The sequence below is a fragment of the Hyaena hyaena genome, unplaced genomic scaffold (genome assembly GCF_003009895.1).
Source record: "Hyaena hyaena isolate Hyena2069 unplaced genomic scaffold, ASM300989v1 scaffold_174, whole genome shotgun sequence".
NCBI classification, from domain to species: domain Eukaryota; kingdom Metazoa; phylum Chordata; class Mammalia; order Carnivora; family Hyaenidae; genus Hyaena; species Hyaena hyaena.
This window is the reverse complement of record NW_024080806.1, coordinates 2,221,821-2,244,271: the sequence shown is the minus strand read 5'-3', so window position 1 is coordinate 2,244,271 and position 22,451 is coordinate 2,221,821. Positions and strand designations below refer to the sequence as shown.

The 22,451-nt window shown below is 40.5% G+C and overlaps 1 protein-coding gene across 3 annotated transcripts in view; it reads left to right on the top strand.

Moving 5' to 3' along the window:
* Positions 1-7,701: 7,701 nt before the first annotated feature.
* IL15RA (interleukin 15 receptor subunit alpha) overlaps positions 7,702-22,451 on the top strand; it is a 50,047-nt gene continuing 35,297 nt past the window's right edge. For all 3 annotated transcript variants that reach the window (XM_039240359.1, XM_039240358.1, XM_039240357.1), the window contains exon 1: positions 7,702-7,875. In XM_039240359.1, coding sequence (XP_039096290.1) covers positions 7,791-7,875 — 85 coding nt within the window. In that variant the 5' untranslated portion in view covers positions 7,702-7,790. The remainder of the gene's footprint in view (positions 7,876-22,451) is intronic.

The window sequence follows — 22,451 nt, the reverse complement described above, 5'->3', positions numbered from 1 at the left end:
AATGGGAAGAAATAGAAAATTTGAACAGACCCATAACTAGTAAAGAAATTGAATCAGTTATCAAAAATATCCCAACAAGTAAGAGTCCTGGGCCCAATGGCTTCCCAGGGAAATTCTACCAGACATTTAAAGCAGAGTTAATATCTATCCTTCTCAAGCTGTTCCAACAACAACAACAACAACAACAACAAAAATCAACCAAACAAACAAACAAACATAAGGAAAGCTTCCAGACTCATTCTATGAAGCCAGCATTACCTTGATTCCTAAACCAGACAGAGACCCCACAAAAAAAAAGGAGAATTACAAGCCAATATCTTTGATGAACATGGATGCAAAATTTCTCAATAAGATACTAGCAAATCGAATTCAACAGCATATAAAAAGAATTATTCACCATGATCAAGTGGGATTCATTCCTGGGCTGCAGGACTTGGTTCAATATTTGCAAATCAATCAATGTGATACATCATATTAGCAAAAGAAAGAATAAGAACCATATGAGCCTGTCAATAGATGAAAAAAAAGCATTTGGCAAAATACAGCATCCTTTCTTAATAAAAACCCTCAAGAAAGTCGGGATAGAAGGAACATACCTAAACATCATAAAAGCCATTTATGAAAAGCCCACAGCTAATATCATCTTCAATGGGGAAAAACTGAGAGCTTTCCCCCTGAGAGCAGGAACACGACAGGGATGTCCACTCTCACCATTGTTGTTTAACATAGTGTTGGAAGTCCTACCATCAGCCATCAGACAACAAAGTGAAATAAAAGCCATCAAAATTGGCAAAGAAGTCAAACTTTCACTTTTAGAAGATGACATGATACTCTACATGGAAAGCCCGAAATACTCCACCAAAAAGCTGCTAGAACTGATACATGAATTCAGCAAATTCACAGTATACAAAATTAGTGTATAGAAATTGGTTGCATTTCTATACACCAATAATGAAGCAACAGAAAGAGAAATCAAGAAATCGATCCCATTTACAATTGCACCAACAACTATAAAATACCTAGGAATCAACCTAGCCAAAGAGGTAAAAGATTTGTACGCTCAAAACTATAGAAAACTTATGAAAGAAATTGAAGAAGACACAAAGAAATGGAAAAACATTCCACACTCATGGATTGGAAGAAAAAATATTGTTAAGATGTTGATACTACCCAAAGTAGTATACATTCAATGGAATCCCAATCAAAATTGCACTGGCATTCTTCTCAAAGCTAGAAAAAACCATCCCAAAATTTGTATGGAACCGCAAAAGACCATGTATAGCCAAAGTAATGTTGAAAAAGAAAAGCAAAGTGGGAGGCATCACAATCTCAGACTTTAGCCTCTACTACAAAGCTGTCATCATCAAGACAGTATGGTATTGGCACAAAAACAGACACATAGACAATGGAATAGAACAGAGAACCCAGAATTGGACCCAGAAATGTATGGCCAACTAATCTGTGACAAAGCAGGAAAGAGTATCCAATGGAAAAAAGACAGTCTCTTTAGCAAATCGTGCTGGGAAAACTGGACAGCAACATGCAGAAGAATGAAACTAGACCACTTTCTTACACCATACACAAAAATAAACCTAAAATGGATGAAAGATCTCAACGTGAGACAAGAAACCATCAAAACCCTAGAGAAGAAAACAGGCAACAACCTCTTTGACCTCAGCCACAGAAGTTTCTGGTTCAATATGCCTCCAAAGGCAAGGGAATTAAAAGCAAAAATGAACTATTGGGACCTCATCAAGACAAAAAGCCTCTGTACTGCAAAGGAAACAATCAACAAAACTAAAAGGCAACTGATGGAATGGGAAAAGATATTTGCACATGGCATACTGGATAAAGGGTTAGTATCCAAAATCTATAAAGAACTTACCAAACTCAACACCAGAAAAACAAATAATCCAATAAAGAAATGGGCAGAAGACATGATTAGACACTTCTCCAAAGAAGACATCCAGATGGCCAACAGGCACATGAAAAGATGCTCAAGGTCACTCATCATGAGGGAAATACAAACCAAAACCACACTGAGATACCACCTCACAACAGTCAGAGTGGCTAAAATGAACAACTCAGGAAACAACAGACGCCGACATGGACATGGAGAAATGGGAACCCTCTTGAACTATTGGTGGGAATTCAAACTGGTGCAGCCCCTCTGGAAAACAGTATGGAGGTTCCTCAAAACATTAAAAATAGAACTCCCCTACAACCCAGCAATAGCACTGCTAGAAATTTATCCAAAGGATACAGGAGTGCTGATGCATAAGGGCACATGTACCCCAGTGTTTATAGCAGCGCTTTCAACAATAGCCAAATTATGGAAGGAGCCTAAGTGTCCATCAACTGATGAATGGATCAAGAAGATGTGGCTTCTCTATACCATGGAATAGTACTTGGCAATGAGAAAGAGTGAGATCCTGCCATTTGCAGCAACAAATGGAACTGGAAGGCATTATGCTGAGTGAAGTACGTCCGTCAGAGAAAGACATTTGTCATATGTCTTCACTCTTATGTGGAACCTGAAAACCTTAACAGAAGGCCATGGTGGAAGGGAAGGGGGAAAATCGTTACAAACAGAGAAGGAGGGAGGCAAACCATAAGAGACTCTTAAATACAGAGAACAAACTGAGGGGGGATGGGAGATAGGAGAAAATGAGTGATGGGCACTGAGGAGGGCCCTTGTTGGAATGAGCACTGGGTGTTGTGTGTAAGCGATGAATCACGGGAATCTACCCCCCAAAACCAAGAGCACACTGTATACACTGTATGTTTGCCATTTTATTTTAAAAAATGAACAAATGTTAAAAACATTTTTAAATAGTGTTTTTGTATTGAATTTCTTTTCTTTCTATTCCATATATAAGAGAGATCATACATTATTTGTCTTTCTCTGTATTATTTCGCTAAGCATAATGCCCCTGAGGTCCATCCATGTTGTCACAAACAGCAAGATTTCATTCTTTTTCGTGGCTCAATAGTATTCCAGGGTGTGTGTGTGTGTGTGTGTGTGTGTGTGTGTGTGTGAAATACATAATATATACTGTACATACATATATATATGTATGTTATACATATAACAATTTCCTATCCATTCATTCACTGATGGACACTTAGGTTGTTTACATATCTTGGCTATTATAAATAATGCTGCAGTGAACACGAGGGTGCAGGTATCTTTTCCAGTTAGTGGTTTTTTTCCTTTGGATAAATTACCCAGAAGTGAAACAGTTGGTGACCTTGGGGTATGTCTATTTTTAATTTTTAAAAGAAACTCCATATTGTTCTCCATACTGACCAATTTACATTCCCCCCAACATGAGGGTTCCTACTCTTTCACATCCTCACCAACACTTGTTATTTCTTGTCTTTTGATAATAGCTGTTCTAGAGAGAGAAAAAAAAAAGCTATTCTGACAGGTGTTAGCTGATACCACATTGCAGTTTTGAGATTTTATATAAACACACCAGACTCTTCAGCATCATAATTCTCACCCATAAAATTTTGTGCGCAAAAACAGATAGCCATAGGAGTCCCGCGGGAGAAGTGCAAACAAGGCATTACCAAAATAACAGGTGGCAAAGAGTGGCTTTTAACAAGTAGACGAGCATGTAACTCAGTTTTTCTAGAAGACTCAGAAGACGTTTGAGAATTACTCAATGCTGCTGCTTTATCTGCATGACATCTGTTCGCTGTTGTCTTTGTGTGTGTGTGTAAGTGCTATGAAAAGAGATATCTGGCCAATAAAATGCAGAACTGGAGGGAATATGGCTTCAAAGTCAATTAAAAAGTAAAATATCAAAGCAACTTTGAGTTCAAAAACGGAACAGTTTTAATTAAATGGTTGTTAAACTCACTCTACTCTGACACGTTTAAATATTTAAAACTCAAAGTCCATTTCAGAGCATATTTTTTCCAACTACAAAGTGATTAAAATTATGGTTATGAGGCTCCAGATTAATATAACTGGGTGAGTTATCAAGAAATGAATTGGCCTCTTAGGGATTTTTGCTCCCAAGACTAATCATAGGGAAGAAGGTAAGGGGTGATTTCCCCCAAGACCAGGCAAAGTTTAGTATTCTAGACTCTGGGGCTTTCCCTCCCAGGGATGCAATTTACTGACTGTTTATTTTCTTGCCTTTTTTTTTTTTTTTCAATTTGATCAGGAAACTAACCCAAAGAGGTCTTTTCTGGAGGAAGACCTAGGCTAATTGAGATAACAGGCCTAGATTGTGAGGATAACTGGATGCACAAAAAGTGTTTTGAGGGGGGTGGGTGGGCTATGAGAATGGGGGTCAGGGAGGTTTGCTGAGACCAGAGGCCAGGGGGTGGGTCTGGACAATGACCCTCGGGAGTGACCAAGAAGACACAGGACACAGTCCTATTTTTCCTGGATCCTGGTGAAACCCAAGGGAAAGGAAGAGGACCATTTGCCATTGTGGGGGGAGGGGGCAGGAGAACACTATCAGATTTTGATTCCTCTTGGCAAGCGGAAGCTTAGAGACAGAGAGATGACATGACTCACAAAAATAAGGAGATATGATTCTTTTATACTTTGAGTACCAATAAGTACTTCTTTCCTCTTCCATCTGTTGTTTTTGTGTCTTTGGTTTTTTCTGCTCTTTCCTTCTACAAGTAGAGTAGTGTTCTTTCATTCCCTCCGCCTAACTTTCACTGCCTTGGTTTCCTCAGGGTAGCTGTAGGAGCTAGATGCCTTTATGCTGGTCCCTTGGGTCCTAAGTCAGTATCTCCCCAAACCAAGTACACTTTCATTTGGTGAGCACTAGAAAGCATCACCCGCCAGTCTGAGAACCAATTGTCCCTGCTTCCTAAGCGGCTCCATGAGTCTCCTTGCTGTCCTTCAAGAATCGGAATTATCGCATGACCCAACGATTCCACTCCTAGGTACACACCTCCCAGAAATGAAAACATGTTTATGCAAAATCTTGTGCACAAATGTTCACATGTATGACAAAACTGCATGGAACTATATGTGTAACACACACACGAATACACAGAAAACTGACAAATTTGAATATGGTACATGCATCGCACTGATGTCCATTTCCTGGTTGTGCTACTGTATGATAGCTATTCATGTTAGCCCCCAAATGAAAATAACTCGAATCATGAGCCAGTGAATGAAGAAACAAAATGTGTAATACCTATCTGGTGGAGTATTATTCGGTCATAAAAAGGGATGAAGTACTAATCCATGCTACTTTGAAAACATTGTGCTGAGACTAACCAGACCCAAAAGGACATCTATCTTTTATGGTTACATTTATAGGAATTATTCAGAATAGGCAATTCTACAGAGACAGAAGCAGGTTAGAGGTTCCCAGGGGCTGGGAGAACAGAAATTGGGAGTGACTAATAATAGGCACTGGGTTTTGTTTTGAGGCGATGTAGATGTTCTGGAATTAGATGATGGTGATGGTTGGGCAGTATCATGAATCTACTAAAAACTACCAAATTATACACTAACAAATGGTGAATTTCGTGTTATATGAATTTAAAAGTTTAAGATAAGAAAGAAAGAAAGAGAGAAGAAAGAGGAGCAGAAAGAAGAGTCCATTAGCCTTCAGGCAGAGCCCTCCCCTTCCTGGTGACACAATCTGACATACATCGTACCCACAGCGACAGCCTGTGGCTGAGGACCCTGCCGCCAGCATTGTGTGTTCTGACCCCATAGCCCTGCTCCCAACACCAGCTCTGCTCTGAGCGGTGGCTGCTGGCCAAGCTCCCCACTTCCGTATGGGCGTGCTGATTTGGAGCCATCAAAGGAACCGCCACTCGCATCACTCCTGCAGTGTAGACACTGCACCTCAGAAACTCAGCTGCTCTGCAGTCAGTTCAATATCCTTTGGCCCGAGAAAATGGGCCTTGGACTTTGTTGGCAGAAACAAAGCTACCGCGTTGCCAAGGGCGGAAGTGGGCCAACCCTCAAAGTTGCGGTCATCAAGTTAAAATGAGGTTATTAGGATTCGGGTGGGTGGGTCCTAATTCAATATGGCTACAAAAAGGAGAAATTCGGACACTGCACACAGAGAAGGAAGACAGCGTGAAGATATACAGGAGTGGGTGGCCATGTGCCTGGAGGGACGCATCTACAGGCCCACGGACACCAAGAATTGCCAGCAAACACCAGAATCTGGAAGAGGCAGTGGAGGACGTGCCCGGAGAGGCTTCCAAGAGAGCAGGGCCCAGCCAACACTCCTGGCCTCAGAACTGTGAGAGAATCGTGTTGTTTTAAACCACCTGGTTTTGGTACTTTGTTACACCAGCGCCAGGAAAGCAATGCATGAGTGATGGCACAGGGCTGTTGCATGCTGGAGCTCCTACATTCAAAAAAAGAAACCGTCGTGGAACCTGGGTGGCTCAGTCCGTTGAGCGGGTGGAGCGTGTGATCTCTCTGTTTGTGACTTCACAGCTCAGGTCATGATCTCACAGTTTGTGAGTTCGAGCCCCACATCAGTCTCGCTGTTGTCAGCACGGAGCTCACTTCAGATCCTCTGCCCCCTCTCTCTCTGCCTCTGACCCTCCTCTGCTCCCTCTCTCTCTCAAAAATAAATGAAGGAAGGAAGGAAGGAAGGAAGGAAGGAAGGAAGGAAGGAAGGAAGGAAGGAAGGAAGGAAGGAAGGAAGGAGCCATCATGAGTGCTATTCAGAAATGAACTACTCATAGGGCAACCTGAAGGGATCTCAAGGGGCTCGTACTGAGTGGGAAAAGTCCACCTCTTACAAGCAGTCTTCAAATGACAAAATCACCGAGATGGAGCAGAGATCGGTGGTTGCCAGGACTTAGGGAGGGGGTGTGAGAGGAGGGTGGCTCTGGCTATAAAAGCAACGAGGACAGTCCCCTCCTGTGACCCGCGCGGCTCTGTGTCACACCTGCACAGAGGCAAACCCACTCACGAAGGGATGCGTGGAAACCTGACCGAATGTGACTACGGCCTCGGGATCACGTCAAGGTCACCTTCCTGGCTGGGATACTGTGCTTCAGCCGCTGGAGGTGTTCCCACCGCCCAAGGGACTGCAGCCCAGAGTCGTCCGTCCCGCAATGACACCCCTGTCACCGGCACTTTCCGGGCTTTCTCATTACAGACCGGTTCTAAACGTCAGGCTCCACTCGAGATCCCAAGAAAGGGGAGACCCCGCCCGCCAGGGGGGCAGACGGCAGGTTGGGAGAACCCGTCAGAGGCGAACCCGGAGCCCTCCCGGCCCCCTCACGTGTCTGGGGCGTCCCCGGAGGAGGCGGACGCAGCGGGATGCGGACGGAGCGCAGGGGCCCCGGAGGCAGGTGAGCTCGGGGCCCGCGCCCGCAGCGACGCCGGGGAAGCCGAAGTCGCAGCGCCAGGCGGGGCCGCGCGGCAGGACGCAGGTGCGAGCGCCCAGCGGCCGCGCTCGCGGGTAAGGGTGCGCCTCCTGGGGCTGTGCCGACCCCCGGCCGGGGGGACGCGAGAGCCGGCGGCCGTGTGGGGTCCCCGGGGGCGGGGCGGGCCGCGGGCCCCGCAGGTGGCGGCCCGGGGCGCGGGCGGCGGCGCGGGGGGCACGGCGGCCGCGGGGCTTTTCCGAGAGGAGGGGGTGGGGACGCTGAGTCACTGATCTGTCGCCGCTCCTCACCTCTCCCCGGCCCTCCGGGGGCTAAAGCAAAAGCGAAAGCGAATGCGACTGGCGGGGCGGCCAGTCCCGGAGCGGCGCCCGCCACCTCCTCGGGGACGGTCGGGCATCTGCCCGCGCGGCCGGCGGGGCGTCGGGGCGGCCCGGGGTCCGGACATGGCCCGGCGGCCGCCCCCGGGCTGCGGGCTCCGCGCGCTCCCCGCGCTGCTGCTGCTGCTGCTCCGGCCGCCGGCGACGCCGGGTAGGGAGAGGCGCGCGTCCCCGGCGGGGAGGGGTGGGGGGAGGCAGCGGGGGCGCCCCACCTCCCGCGGCCGCGGGTGCGGGCCGGTGCCCGGGGCAGGGCGCTGCGCCCGCGCGCGGGGACACGTGGACGGGCGGTGGGGAGGGCTCCCCGGGCAAGGGAGCCGCGCGCCTTCCCAGTTTCCGACGCGAAGGGACGGAGCCGGGGTTGCCCGGGGGGGGGGGGGGGGGGGGGGGGGGGGGGGGGGGGGGCTCCGGGTCTGAGGTTCCCGGCCGTTGGGAGAAATCTGTGACGCCGGTTGTCCGAGCCCCCCAGGGAAAACCCAGCCGTCTACACCGCAGGCGGAGCCCGCGGGGGTCCGAGGAAGACCAGCGGGTCTCCGCCCTCGTACCTGAGCGGACGGTACCGGAGCGCGGCCGCAGGACGGGGTAAAACCGCGTCCCGGGGCAGAGAAAACGTGTGGCGCCAGTTGCATTCCCGAGGGACCTTGGAAACAAGTCCAAGTTCTTAAGCTGCAGGAAACCGCGAAGGGCGCGGGAGCGGCGGTGCAGCCCGGAGTTCGCGCGCCCCGGCCGGGGAGGGGGCAGACACCAAGTCGGCGATGGCTCGGTGTGTTCCAGACGATCGCAGGTCGTTAGACGTAATCTCAGCAGGAAGCACCGGGGGAGTGACCCATGGGTTTTCATCCCGGGAGCCAGAGAGGAGGGAGGGAAAAGGATCCATGGCTCTGACTTTGTCCTTGTTGAGGCTTCTTCATCCTTTGACGGTCCGGAAGCGACCTGAGGCTCTGATGAAGCCTCCAGGCCCTCTCCCCAGAAAAATGCATCGATGCGCCCGCATAGAATTGGGGGGCCAGGGATTCACTGAAGGCCATCCATCATAGACTCTCCGAGTGTTGGTTAACTCCATGATGCGTGTGTGTGAGAGGTGAGACTCCCCATCATTCACACCCAGGACGTAATCCGGGCTCTCGGCTGTGGCTCTGCGGGGTTTCATGAAGTTTTATTTTCTTCACACTATTGGTTTTCCCCACATCTGAGCGTCTGACTTAGGCTGGTGACCTCTCAGTTCCTCTCACCCCGCTAGCCAGGGTGCCCCGCGGCCAGCAGGCCGGGGCAACTTTACCCGCACGATGTGAACGTGACACAGGCCGCTGAGTCAGAGCCCAGCCAGGCTGTGCGCGTCCAAGTGCGGACGACGCTGTGGGAAAGGTCCCCAAAGCTCACCCACCACAGCGGGGTCGTTGGCCTCACCAAGGTATTGCTGCCACTCAGCAGCTCCTGATGTTTCCTCCTATTTCCTGCACCGTTTTTACTGAAACGCAATACATAATAAGCTTCATACATTTAATTGCACGATCCGATAAGTTTAGAGGTAAATGTATACAGTCAGGAAACCATCATGATCAAGAAGGGCAATATAATCATCGCCACCAAAAGTTTCCTCTTGCCCTCTGTGATGCTTGCCTCCCAACCAGCCTATCCCCCAGGCCACCATCGTGGGCTTTCAGTCACCGGACTTGCTGCGATTTCTAGAATTCTCTGTATATGGAATCATCCAACGTGTACACTTTCTTGTCTGGCTACTTTCACTCAGAGTAATTATTCTGAGAATTCTCCCTCCATCTTGTCATTTGTATTAAGAGTTCACTCCTTTTTATTGCTGAGTAGTATTTCATTTCATGGGTATCACATCGTTTGTTGATCCATTCAGTTCTTACTGGACGTCTGGGTCGTTTCTGGTCTGAAGGTGCTACATTTAAAGCTGTGATGAGCATTCATCTGGAGGTTTTGTGTGGACATGGGCTTTCCTTTCTCTTGGGTAGAGAAGGTGGGAGTGGAGTCGCTGGATCATGTACATTCCCATTAGCAAGGGTCTGAGTTCCAATTCCTCCACATCTTTGTCAGCACTTGGTGTGGTCAGTTTTTTTTTCCTTTAAAATTTTTTCCCAGCCTTATTGATATTATTGACATATAACATTGTGTAAATTTAAAGTGTACAACACAATGATTTACTATATGTACTTCTTAGGAAGTAATTACCACCATAAGGTTAACACTTTCATCACCTCATATATTTACCAAATTGTGTGTGTGTGTGTGTGTGTGTTTCATCAGTCTCTTTAGTTGTACCCATTCTAATAAGGTGGGTAGTGAACCCTTGTAATTTGAATTTGTGTTTTTCTAATAACTAATGATGTTGAGCATCTTTACATGTGCTTATTCACCATCAATGTATCTTCTTTGGTAAAGCATCCGGTTAAAACTTTTGTCCTTTTAAAAACTGAGTTGCTGAAATATTATTGAGTTTCCAGAGTTCTTTATATATTTTGGATACAAGACCTTTATCAGATATGATTTGCAAATATTTTCTGAGTCTGTGGCTTGTCTTTTCATTCCCTTAACAGTGTCTGATGAAGAACAGAAATTTTTAATTTTGATAAAGTTCAATTTATTAATTTTTCTTTTATGTATAATAGCTTTCAGTGTCATCTCTAAGAAATCTTTGTCAAACTCAAGGTCACAAAGATTTTCTTCTAGAGATTTTATAGCTTTAAGGTTTTACATTTATGTCTGTGATTTGTTTTTGAGTTAATTTTCTATATAATATAAAGTATGGATTGAAGGTTCCATATTGCCTTGGTTTCAGGTTTTGTTTTGTGTATGGATATACGATTGTTCTAGCACTATTTGTTGAAAAGATGATCTGATCTGAACTGCGCTTATACTTATTTTGAACATCTGCTGTTCACATAAGTGTTGGTTGCTGTTGACAAAACATCAGTCCATGAAAATTATTTACATTTCTATACATTAGCAATGAGCAAATGGAAATTGAAATTTAAAAAATATGTATCATTTTCAATATCATCAAAAAGTATGAACCACTTATGGATAAATCTGGCAAAAGGTAAGAAAGACCTGTACACTAAAACCCACAAACCACTGCTGAGAGAAATGAAAGCAGACCGAAATAAACGGAGATATATACCATGCTCATGGAATAGACAAACCAATATTGTTAAGGTAACAATCCCCTCCCCCAACCCCAAGTCAAAATTTCAGCAGGCTTTTTGCAGAAATCGACAAACTGATGGCAAAATTCACAGGGAAATGCATAAGACACAGTGTAGCCAAAACGAATTTGAAAAACAACTGAGTTGGAGAATAACCCTTCTGACTTTGAGACTTATTAATAAGGTTACAATAATCAAGACAACAGAGTATTAGGGTAAAGATGAACAGAGAACTAAGAGACTAGACTGTGGCTAATGTTTTTAAATGAGCTAGGAAGGGAATTGGATACAAATTATTAAATTTGCTACTTGGTACTAGGATCCTAGTCAGAAATTATAGAGAGAAGCCCATTCCTTATCACCAGCTAAGCAAATAATACAGTCTCAGATATGTTCCTGCTAGTTTACAGTGCTAACAGACACCGCAAGGGGCTGTTATCTGTTCTTATTCAAAAGGCATGATTTGGAGGGGAAACCCATCATTTTGGCAAGAAGTCATTTACTTCTTAAAGATCCTCACAACCTGAAATGTTGCGGGTGATTTGCCAAAAGCAGCTGGAGAAAATGATGATTTGTTTGAAGATAAATATATCTCACCAACTTGGGTTTTGACTTTGGGGTGGTTTTACAATTTATGTGTGTTTAAACATTTTTAAACCATTTTTCAGAATTCTAGGGAGTTTTGCTCAAAGCTTTCATTTTTTTAATTTCAAATCCATCTTCTCTAGCTATTATTGCTTTGTACTGCTACTCATAGCCAAAACAGTGATAAAAACTTTAATGCACAAAATGTGGGGTTTATTGAAATCAGCCTAAATGTTCAACAGTGGAGGACTACATAAGTAAAGGGAAGTTGCTTCCAAATAATATGCATCATACTATTCAGTTTTTACTAGAAGATCTACAAGTAGTTGTCATTGAGCAGGGAGATATTATGGGTCGTGTGTGTGAGTGTGTAACTGTCTGCCTTTTCTAATTTTTCTGTCATAATTCAAATTGCCTTTGTAAAAAAGAAAATCAAACTACAAAAAGAGTAGCACAAAAACGATATAGAATTTGGGGATTTTCTCAGATTCATTTTTAATCAATTATAGCTGATCTTGCTTGGCAATGTTTTCATGACTTTATAAATTTTGCGAATTGGTTTTATAAAGTCACCATATATAACATTTGTTCATAGTTTTATATATATTATAATATTTTATACCTACATTTTATAATATTTTAGTTTGTTTAAACAGTTCCTTCTTTCTAGAGATGTGTGTTGGCTGGATATTTAGGTCATTTCAAAATGTTTCACGTTCCGAGGCACCTGGGTCAGTCAAGCAGCCGACTCTTGATTTCAGCTTAGGTCATGATCCAGGATCATGGGATCGAGCCCTGTGTCGGGTGCTGAGCATGGAGCCCTCTTACGATTCTCTCTCTCTCTCTCTCTCTCTCTCTCTCTCTTTTTTTCTCTCCCTCCCTCCCTCTGTCTCTTTCCTCCTCTCTCTCTGTACGCGCACACACACACACACACGTATGTATATATATAATAAAAGTTTTTTTTAATGTTTGATGTTCTAAAAAGCACACAGTGGGAATAATTGGATGAAAATAAGCTATACAGAGCAAAACAGGCAGGGAAAATACCTCAACATCTAAAAAGAAAGTGAAAGAAATGCTTCTGGGGATATTCTTTTTCAATCGAATCATCACTTCAAAACTAACTTGTTTTGGGCTAAATCACCTGTGCCAAATTGATTCTACCAAAAAGCGTGTAACTCAGTGAATCCATGTATAAAACCCCCCATTATACACACTGGGAAGTGATATCCAGGTTACTCATTAAACATGGCTGATGTTATTTGAATGTCTTCTATTAGGAAAGACTTGATCTTCTGAGCAGTAGGAAGCCACTGAAGGTCTCTGGGCAGGAGGGACATTATTGGACCTACACAGTAGAAAGACTGCTCTTGTAAAGAATGTGAAGAGTCAACTCTAGTCAGGAGGGTCTGGAGGAAGGAAGCTAAGTTGAAGACTTTTGTAATAGTTCCAGTAAGTGGTGATGAAATCCTGAACCAAGACAGTGTCAATAAGGAATAGAGGAGGCGGCAGATTTCCACTTGAGTCTTACATGTATAGAGTCTATTTCATTCTTTTTGTTTTTAATTTTTAATGATTTATTTATTTCTGAGACAGAGAGACAGCATGAGCAGGGGAGGGTCAGAGAGAGAGGAAGACACAGAATCTGAAGCAGGCTCCAGGCCCTGAGCCAGCTGTCAGCACAGAGCCCGATGTGGGGCTCAAACCCACAGTGAGATCATGACCTGAGCCAAAGTCAGACGCCCAACCAACTGAGCCACTTAGGAGCCCCCATTTCATTCTTTTCCTTTTGTTTGCTCTTTACCTTATAGCCACTCAACTATTCTCATCCCTCAAAAATCAGTATTTTTGGACTTGAACTATGATGAATTCATCTACCACACAAACAGTGGATTGGGAATTTCAGTTAGTGAGCCTTAGAGAAAAAGAAAAGAATTGATGAGGGGCACCTGGGAGGCTCAGTGGTAAAGCATCCGACTTCGGCTCAGGTCATGATCTCACGGTTCATGGGTTCGAGCCCCACATAGGGCTCTGTGCTGACAGCTGGCTCAGAGCCTGGAGCCTGTTTCAGATTCTGTGTGTGTGTGTCTCTCTCTGGCCCTCCCCTGTTCACGCTGTGTCTCTCCCTCTCAGAAAGAAACAAAACATTTAAAAAAGAAAAAAAAGAATTGATGAGTTAAAGATAATGACCTGGGTAGAGTGTGTACGTACAGTGAGTGCCTAAAGGAAATGAATGTGTTGGCTTGGCTGGCATTTCAGCTAGAAAAATAGTGAAAGAAAATGGATTACTGTGAACATGAGGCCTTTGTGCTTTTGTTGTGTCCGCATCACAGTGAGCTTCTTGAGGGGAGAAATCACATCTTATTCTTCTTTGTATCTTAACGCACTTAGCATGCCATACATATATACATAGTAGAATAAGAGGGAAAAAACGGGAATGGATTCTGACTCTCCTTAATGAATGGACAGGGCATGCTAACAGGATACCTTTTAAACTCTGAATATGAGACTGGCCCAAGGATACTTAATATATTAGACTGTGTAAGTCAACTTGATAAAGAAGTCTGATTCACAAGTTCTGTGAAGTAGAGAGAGGTGTGGCTGACACACCATTTTGGTGACTTCATTTGTGATCACTAAGACTTGTATGTTTTTTTGGCTACTTAAGAGTTTTTAAAATCCCAGAACCTTAAGTTTACTGCTATTTTCATTACTTCATCCGTTCCTCTCTGTGTATACATAAGCCACTAACCCCATAAGACACCTATCACCTACCAGGCCTCGTACTGTGGGAGAAGCAGAGAATTGTGAAATCCTTTCACCACCTCCAAGGAGCTCACAATATTGTAATTGAGGCAAGACCTGCTTACATGGAATATCTAACAAAATGTTCTGAGAGAATATATACAGAAATTATAACTGAAGTATCAAAAGATGTGATTAAGGCCTCTAGAAAGAAAGGTTATTGATACAATCAAATGTATTATCTTTAGTATATTTATGAGAGAGTCTAGCTTTATAAACTGGTCATTGTGTGGCTGACTGGGCTGGCTTCAGTATCTTGATACCCTTGTGCATTCATATATCAATTATTATCTTTCTATGAGGCCTGTTCACAATGGAAAAACCACTAGTAGGTTTCCTTTTTCAGCAAAATGATGGAGTAGTTATTCCAAAAACAAAAAACAAAAAACAAAACAAAACACTCAGAAATGATGAATCATACAGGGCAAGTATCTATTAAAATCTATAGCCAATAAACTAACCAACTGTTCAAAGCAAAAATATTACTCTATTGTGATGTTTATAATATACGTGAAGGTAAAACGTATGAGAACAATAGCACAAAGGCTAGAAGAGAAATGGAAGTATATTGCTTAAGGTTCATAAGAGCCTTACGTAAAGCAGTATAATGTCACATGAAGGTGCACTGTGATGAGATAAAGACACTATAAACCCTAAAGCAACCACCAAAATAATGCAAGAAAGAATTATAGTTAGTAAGCCAACGGAGTAGATAAAATGAAATCATGAAATATACTCAAATAATCTCATAACATGATCATCTCCATAGAGAATCCTATGGAATCTACAAAAATACTTTTAGAATAAGTGAATTTAGCAAAGTTTCAGAGTACACAATTAACTCAAAAATAGCAATATATAAAATACTAGCAATAAGAAGTTAGTAATTGAAAAAAATCATTTGTGTCGACATACAAATAGGAAATATTTAGGAATACATCTGACCAAAAAATATGCAAAATTGGTAACCAAAAACTATATAAGATTTCTGAGATAAATTACTGAAGATTTAAATAAATTGAGAGATACTATTTATAGATACTGAGAAGACTCAATATTATTACGATGTCATTTCTTCCCCAACTTGATCTATAGATTTAATACCATTTCAATCTAACTTTCAAAAGGATTTCTTTTGGCAGAAACTGATGTACTGATTCTAAAATTCATTAAAGGACCAAATTCAACTTTGAAAATGATTAACAAAGTTGTAGGATTTATACTACCTGACTTCAAGATTTATTATAAAGCTACAATAACAATCAAGACACAGCAGTACTGGTGTCAAGATTAACAGACAAATATATTGATTGATGGAACAGAAGACCACGTCCAGAAACAAACCCACACATACTTGGTCCTGGCTCAGGATCCTATCCCAATTCCACTGGAGGCCCACTACTGTGGGACAAAGGGGAGGAAGCTTTTTTTTTCCCTACCAAAACCCATTAAAGATACAAGGGAGAAGTTGTCTGCCATGACCCGACCCTGAGAGCCAGATACACAGGGCATCATAAGACTGGGACAGGACTGGGACAACAGCAAGCTTCTCCAGACCCCACCACCTCCAGCAAGAGAGCACCAAGCACCAAGCACAGCAGTTAGTCACTGAGGGTGTGGTGGGCAAGGGTGTGGAGATGTCCTCTTATAGTTTAGATACAAAGAGGAGAAAAGATGAGGGGGCATTAGGGACACGGAAAAATCCTCTAGCACTCCAGCCCCACCCTAAACACAAAATAACACTCGAGGAATTTGAAGCCAGTGGTGTTCTGAAGGTAACCATAGAACAATAAAATCCAACCCAACTCAAAAACTGACTAGACTGACTAATTTAGTTTATATTAGTTTAGTTTATATTTAGCTTGTTTAGTTTAATTATAATTTATAATTTAGTTCCAAATCAGAACTATGAGACTGAAAGTTAAAATAAGTATCATCCACACGTCAAAGGCTCAATGGAAAGGATGGATGGTATTTCTGAACAAATGTGAAATTTCAGCTGAGAGGTAGAAACCATATGAAAGTGTCAATAGGAAATGTTAGAAATTAAAACGAGTAATAGAGATGAAGAAAGATTTTGACAGACTTGACACAGCCAAAGAAAGAATCAGTAAACTTGAATATAGGTCAGTAGAAATTACTCTAACAGAAACACAAAGAGAAAAAATGAGAGAGAAAAAAATGGAACAAAGTATCCAAGAGCTGTAGGACAATAGAAAGCAGGCTAATATACGTGTGATCAGAATTCCAGAAACAAGAGAGAATGGAGCAGAAGAGATCATAGTTGAGAATGCCCTCAAATTTATAAAAGATATTAAATCATAGATCCAGGAAGTTCAGAGAACACCAAGCAGGATAAATGTCCACCCCCCTCTCCCACCCAAAAACTCTCATCCATAAACAAATCATACCCAAACGACTGAAAAGCAAAGGTAAAAAAAATTTATGATAGAGTGGATAAAGAACAAAGATAAGAATTTTAGCAGATTTCTTATCAGAAATTATGCAAGGCATAAGAAAATGGAAAAACATCTTGAAAGTCCTAAAACAAAACAAAACAAAAAAATCTGTCACTCCAGAATTCTATAACCAGAAAAATTATCTTTCAAAAATAAAAGCAAAATAAAGACTTTCTCTGAGAAACAAAAAGTAGAAGGATTCATCACCAGCAGACTTATGCCAAAAGAAACACTTTAAAAAGTTCTTTGGGCAAAAGAAACATAATTCTAAACAGAAACTTGGAACTCTAAAAAGAAAAGCTCTAGAAATGGTTAAAATGGATATAAATAAAATATATTATTTCTTTTAAATCACTCTAAAAATATTTGGCTGTTTAAAACAAAAATAATAGCAAAGTACTACATTTATAGAATATACAAAAGTACAATGTATGACAGCAAAAAATGGGGGGGGGGAGAAATTGTAAGTATGCATTGGTAGAATTTTTAACTATATGTGAGGTGCTGTAATATTATTTGAAGGTAACATCTGATAAAATAAAGATGTATATTCTTTACCTTAGCAAAACCACTAAAAATGATTTAAAGTGGTACATATAATAAGCCAACGATGAAGATAAAGTGGCATAATAGATAATAATCCAAAAAAAGTCAGTTAAGAGGAAAAATGAATGATGATCAGATAGAACAAACAGGAAACATCTAGCAAAATGGTAGGCTTAAATCCAGCCACATCAAACATTACATTAAATATAAGTGATCTAGCCACACCAATTAAAAAACAGATTGTTCTATTAAAGTTAAAAAAAAACAAACATTCAACTATATGCTGACTACAAAATAGCCACTTTGTAGTGGCTATTGTACAGGCAAAGATAGGTGAGAAGAAAAAGGATGGAAAAAGATATACCATGCAACAATAATCAGAAGAAATGTGGAGTATTTGTATTAATAGCAAACCAAGTAGACATCATAACGAGGAATATTACAAGAGGGACATTACTTAGTAAGGGGCTTAATTCACCAGGAAAACATAGAAAGCCTGGTTGTGTTTGCACCTACATTATGAAGCTTCAAAATTCATAAAGCAAATGTGATAGAACTGAAAGAAGTGAAATACAAATCCAGGATTATAGTTAGAGACTTTAACACTATTCCTCCAGTTAAAAAAAAAAATGGAAAAAGAAGCAGTAAACATATAGAAGATCAAAATGTTAATCTAACTGGCATTTACAGGAGACACCCCCATCCAACAACCAGAATATACATTCTTTTCAAATACGTATGGAACATTCACCGAGACCATGCTGTGGACTCTCAGTAAAGTAACCTTAACAAAATTCCAAATCATTGAAATTACCAAAATATGTCTTATAACCACATGGAATTAAATTAGAATGCATTAACAGAAAAATATCTGGAAAATCCTCTGGAATGTCAAAATTCAACAAATTATTATATTAATAATTTTATTATATTATTATAATTAATATGCAGATCAAAAAAGAAATTAGAAGGAGAAGACAGAAAATATTTTTAGTTGAATGATAATAAAAATACATTTAAATAACTTATAATTTGTGGAACTCAACTAAAAGAGATCGTAATCAGAAATTAATCATATTAAGTGCTTATATTAGAAAAGAAGAAAAGTCTCCAATCAATGAGCTAAACTTCCGCCTTAAGGAACCAGACAATAACGAACAAATTAAACCCAAAGTAAGCATAAGGAAGGGAATATAATGATAAGAACAGAAATCAATGAAATTGAATGCAGAAAACAACAGAGACTATCAACTAAACTAAAAGCTAGTATTTCAACAGATCAACAGAATCCTAAACCTCTAGCCAGACTGATCAAGAAGAAAAGTGAATAAACATTGATTCTCAACATTAGGAATGAAAAGGAACATCACTGCAGATCCTACAGATATCCAGGGGGTCATAAAGTTTTATTATGAATAACTTTATGCCTGTAAATATGACAACTTAGATAAAATGGACAAATTCGTTGAAACACAAGTACCAAAGCCCATTCAGGAATAGATAACCTGAGTTGTTTTTCATTTTAAAGAATTAAAATTGTAATTTAAAACAACTCCAACAAAAAATTCCAGACCCACATCCCTTCACTGCTAATTCTTTTTTTTTTTTTTAGTTAATTTATTTATTTTGAGAGAGACAGAGACAGTGTGAGCTGAGAAAGGACAGAGAGAGAGAGAGAGAGAGAGAGAATCCCAAGCAGGCTCTATGCTACTAGTGCAGAGCCCGATATGGGGCTTGAACTCACAAAACTGTGAGATCACCACCTGGGCTGAAACCAAGAGTCAGACACTTAACTGAGTCACCCAGGCACCCCTTCACTGCTAATTGTTAAAAAAAAAAAAAAAAAATCAACAAAAGCATGCAAATTTGAGTACTGGCTGAATCCTCAACAACAGCGATGACATACGGAAGACAGGTAATGATAACTACCCGCTACTGCAGAATTCTATGCTGCACAAAAACTGTCATTTAAGAAAGATGGTGAAATAAAGACTTATTCAAACCAAAAGAAACTGGTAACGGGTGATGACATGAAAGCATCTCTAAGGTTCTTGTATTGCTGGGGAGGAGGCTATGACTATCAATTAACTTTTACACATTAAGGATGCATGTTAAAGAGGTTAGCGTAATCACTAAGTGGAGACAGATCACTCAATACAGAATGGTAACACTTCTAAACCTGTGTACTTGTAAAGCATAGCCTCAAAATATATTAGGCAAAAATGATCAGAACTACTTAAAAAAATTAACAAATACACAATCGCGGAAGCTTTTAACATACCTCTCCAAGTATTTGATGGTCAAATGTGGAAATAAACCAGTAAGAACATAAAAGTTTTGAAAACAGTTAACAAGCTTGATCAAATATGGAATACTATGTCTAACAACTGAATAACACACACAGAGAAACATTTATAAAATCTGACTATGTGTTGCCAAGTCATTTCATGCCTCAATTCATTTCAAATGATAGGGATCATATAAACCAACTTCTCTCATCACAAGGAATGTAAGTCAGAAAAAAAATAACACAAAATATCAGGACAAGACAAAACAAAAACAGTATCTTTTGAAAACTTAGAACCATAAATACTTACATTAGAAAACAAGGAAAGTTTCACATTACAAGCAACGGATCCGACTATAAACATTATAAAAAGGCAGAAATAGGTCCAATAGAAGAAGGAAGAAAATAATAAACATAAAATCAGGTGTAAATAATACTGAAAACAGATGTACATTAGAGAGATACAACAAATCCAAAACTTGGTTCTTTGAAAAACCTACCAAAATGAACAAACCTCTAGCAGAATTAATCAAGAATAAAAGACAAAGCATACACAATAATATTAGGCATGTAAAAGAGGAGATAAATTAAACATTTAAAATACCTTCATGCTCATAAGTTTGAAAGTATAGGTAACAAGTCCTTATTTTTAAAAAATTACCAAAACTAACTTAGGAAGAAATAGATAAACCTGAATATTCCCTTTCAAAATAAGAGCAAAACAAAGTTTCACAGTATAAAGCCTACTCTTCAGCCTCCTACAAGAAGTCCTAACAAAAATAGTAAGACAAGAAAAGCAAACATTATACAGATTGGAAGTGTACTTTTAAAGCTCATTTTTCTCAGATATATGATTGTTATTTTATCATAATAATATACAGATAAATTATTAAGGATGGAGCTGAACTGCTGAATTAAAAGCCAATATTCAAGAGTCAATATTCTTTCTGTGTACCTGCAAAAAACATTTTGATAATACAGATTTTTAAAAGATAACATTTAGGAAGCACACCTCTTCTCCCAAAGTTAAGTCACTAGGAATAAATCAACCAAAGATATGTCACTCCTTTAGATAGAAAATTCTAAAACTTTTTGAAAGAAACTTAAATAAGTAGAGAGCTATACATTGTTTTTGGATAAGAAGACTCAATATCTTCAAGATGTCATTTCTCCTCAAATCTATCCTTGGATTCAATTTAAAAGTTTTAAAAATTAAGACAGACAAATGTTAGTGGGGTTGTGAAAAAGCAACTCACCTACTGCTGGTGGAAGTGTAAATGGTGCAGTCACTTTGGAAAACAGTTTAGTATTATCTCATGAAATTGGGAATATGCGTGTGCTATACACCAGCAATGCCATTGCTAAGAAAATATCATAAAGAACCTCTTTCCCATGTGTATTAAGAGACATGTGCAAAATATTCCTAGCATTATTATTTGTAATAGCGAAACACTAGAAACAATCCAAATGTCTAACAACAGTAAAATGGATAAACTGGCGTATCCACCAATACTTGAATACCAAAAGGGATGAACTCTAGCTATGTGCATCAACATAAATAAAAAACATAACACTGTGTGAGAAGCATAATAAAGAAGAATATATGTAATATATTCAAAAACATAAAAAGTAGATATTATATTATTAGGGAATACTTACTTATACAGTAAAACCATAAATAAAATCAAAGGAATGATTATTACAAACATCAGCATAGTGCTTGTTTCTTGAGGAGATAAAGGGGAGACACGCATCTGGGGAAGACACTCAAGTGGCCTCTGAGTTACTGGTAATACTCTATTTCTTAAGCTGATTGGCATATACACGAGTCTTCATTTTATGATTAATCTTTAAGCTGCACATAAACATTTTATATACTTTTGTATGTGTGATTTTCACAACAAAAAGTGTTTTAGGTATGTGCAGAAGGGGAAGAGGGTACTGAGTAGGAAGGTGCTCTGAAGCAACCATTCTTCTCAAATACAAATTCTGTAACTGATTATTGACTCACTCTGGTAAATACTTGTTAACAATAAATGAATTTAATCAACTACAAATATTCAACATTCAAACATGTATTCAAAAAGTCAATGGGGAAGTTAAAGTTCAAATTACAGCCTGCTAAGGAGAATTTAGTGAACTAAAAGATGAGCCTGAAGCTATTACTCAGAGTATAGCACAGAGAAATGGATGGTGAATCAGAGATTAAAGACATAAAGGACAGAGCTATGAAATGACTGTTTGCATACTCTCGACTTCAAATGTTGAAATCCTAATCCTGAGGGTGATGATATTCAGAGGTGGGGCATTTGGAAAGTAATTCCGTTTAGATGAGGTCATAAGGGTGTACCCATAAAGGAATTAGTGTCCTTATAAAAAGAGGTAACGGCCAGAGCTCTCTTTTTCTCAACCATGCGATGATAAGGCAAGAAGGCAGTAGTCTGTAAACCATGAAGTGGGCTCTCACCAAACCCATTCATGCTGGCACCTTATCTTGGATTTCCAATATCTAGAACTGTGAGAAATAAATGTTTGTTGTCACCCAGTTTTATGGTATTTCATTACACATAGCAACCCGGACTTAGACAGATAGAACAAGGATCATGATTGGAGTTCCAGAAGATGATAATAAGGACACTGATAAAGAAGTAATAAGGAGATAATGGCTGAGTACTTCCCAGAAGGGATCAAGGGCCAAATTTGGGGAATGACACCAGGCAAGAAAAACAAAAACAAACCCATTCCAAAAATCATTGTGATAAATCTGCAGAGCACCAAAGCAAAGATATTAAGTATCCTGAGAGACAAGATAAATGTCTGGTAAAGAAACAAGAATTAGACACACAGTGGGCTTTTCAATAGAACACCAACATTAAAA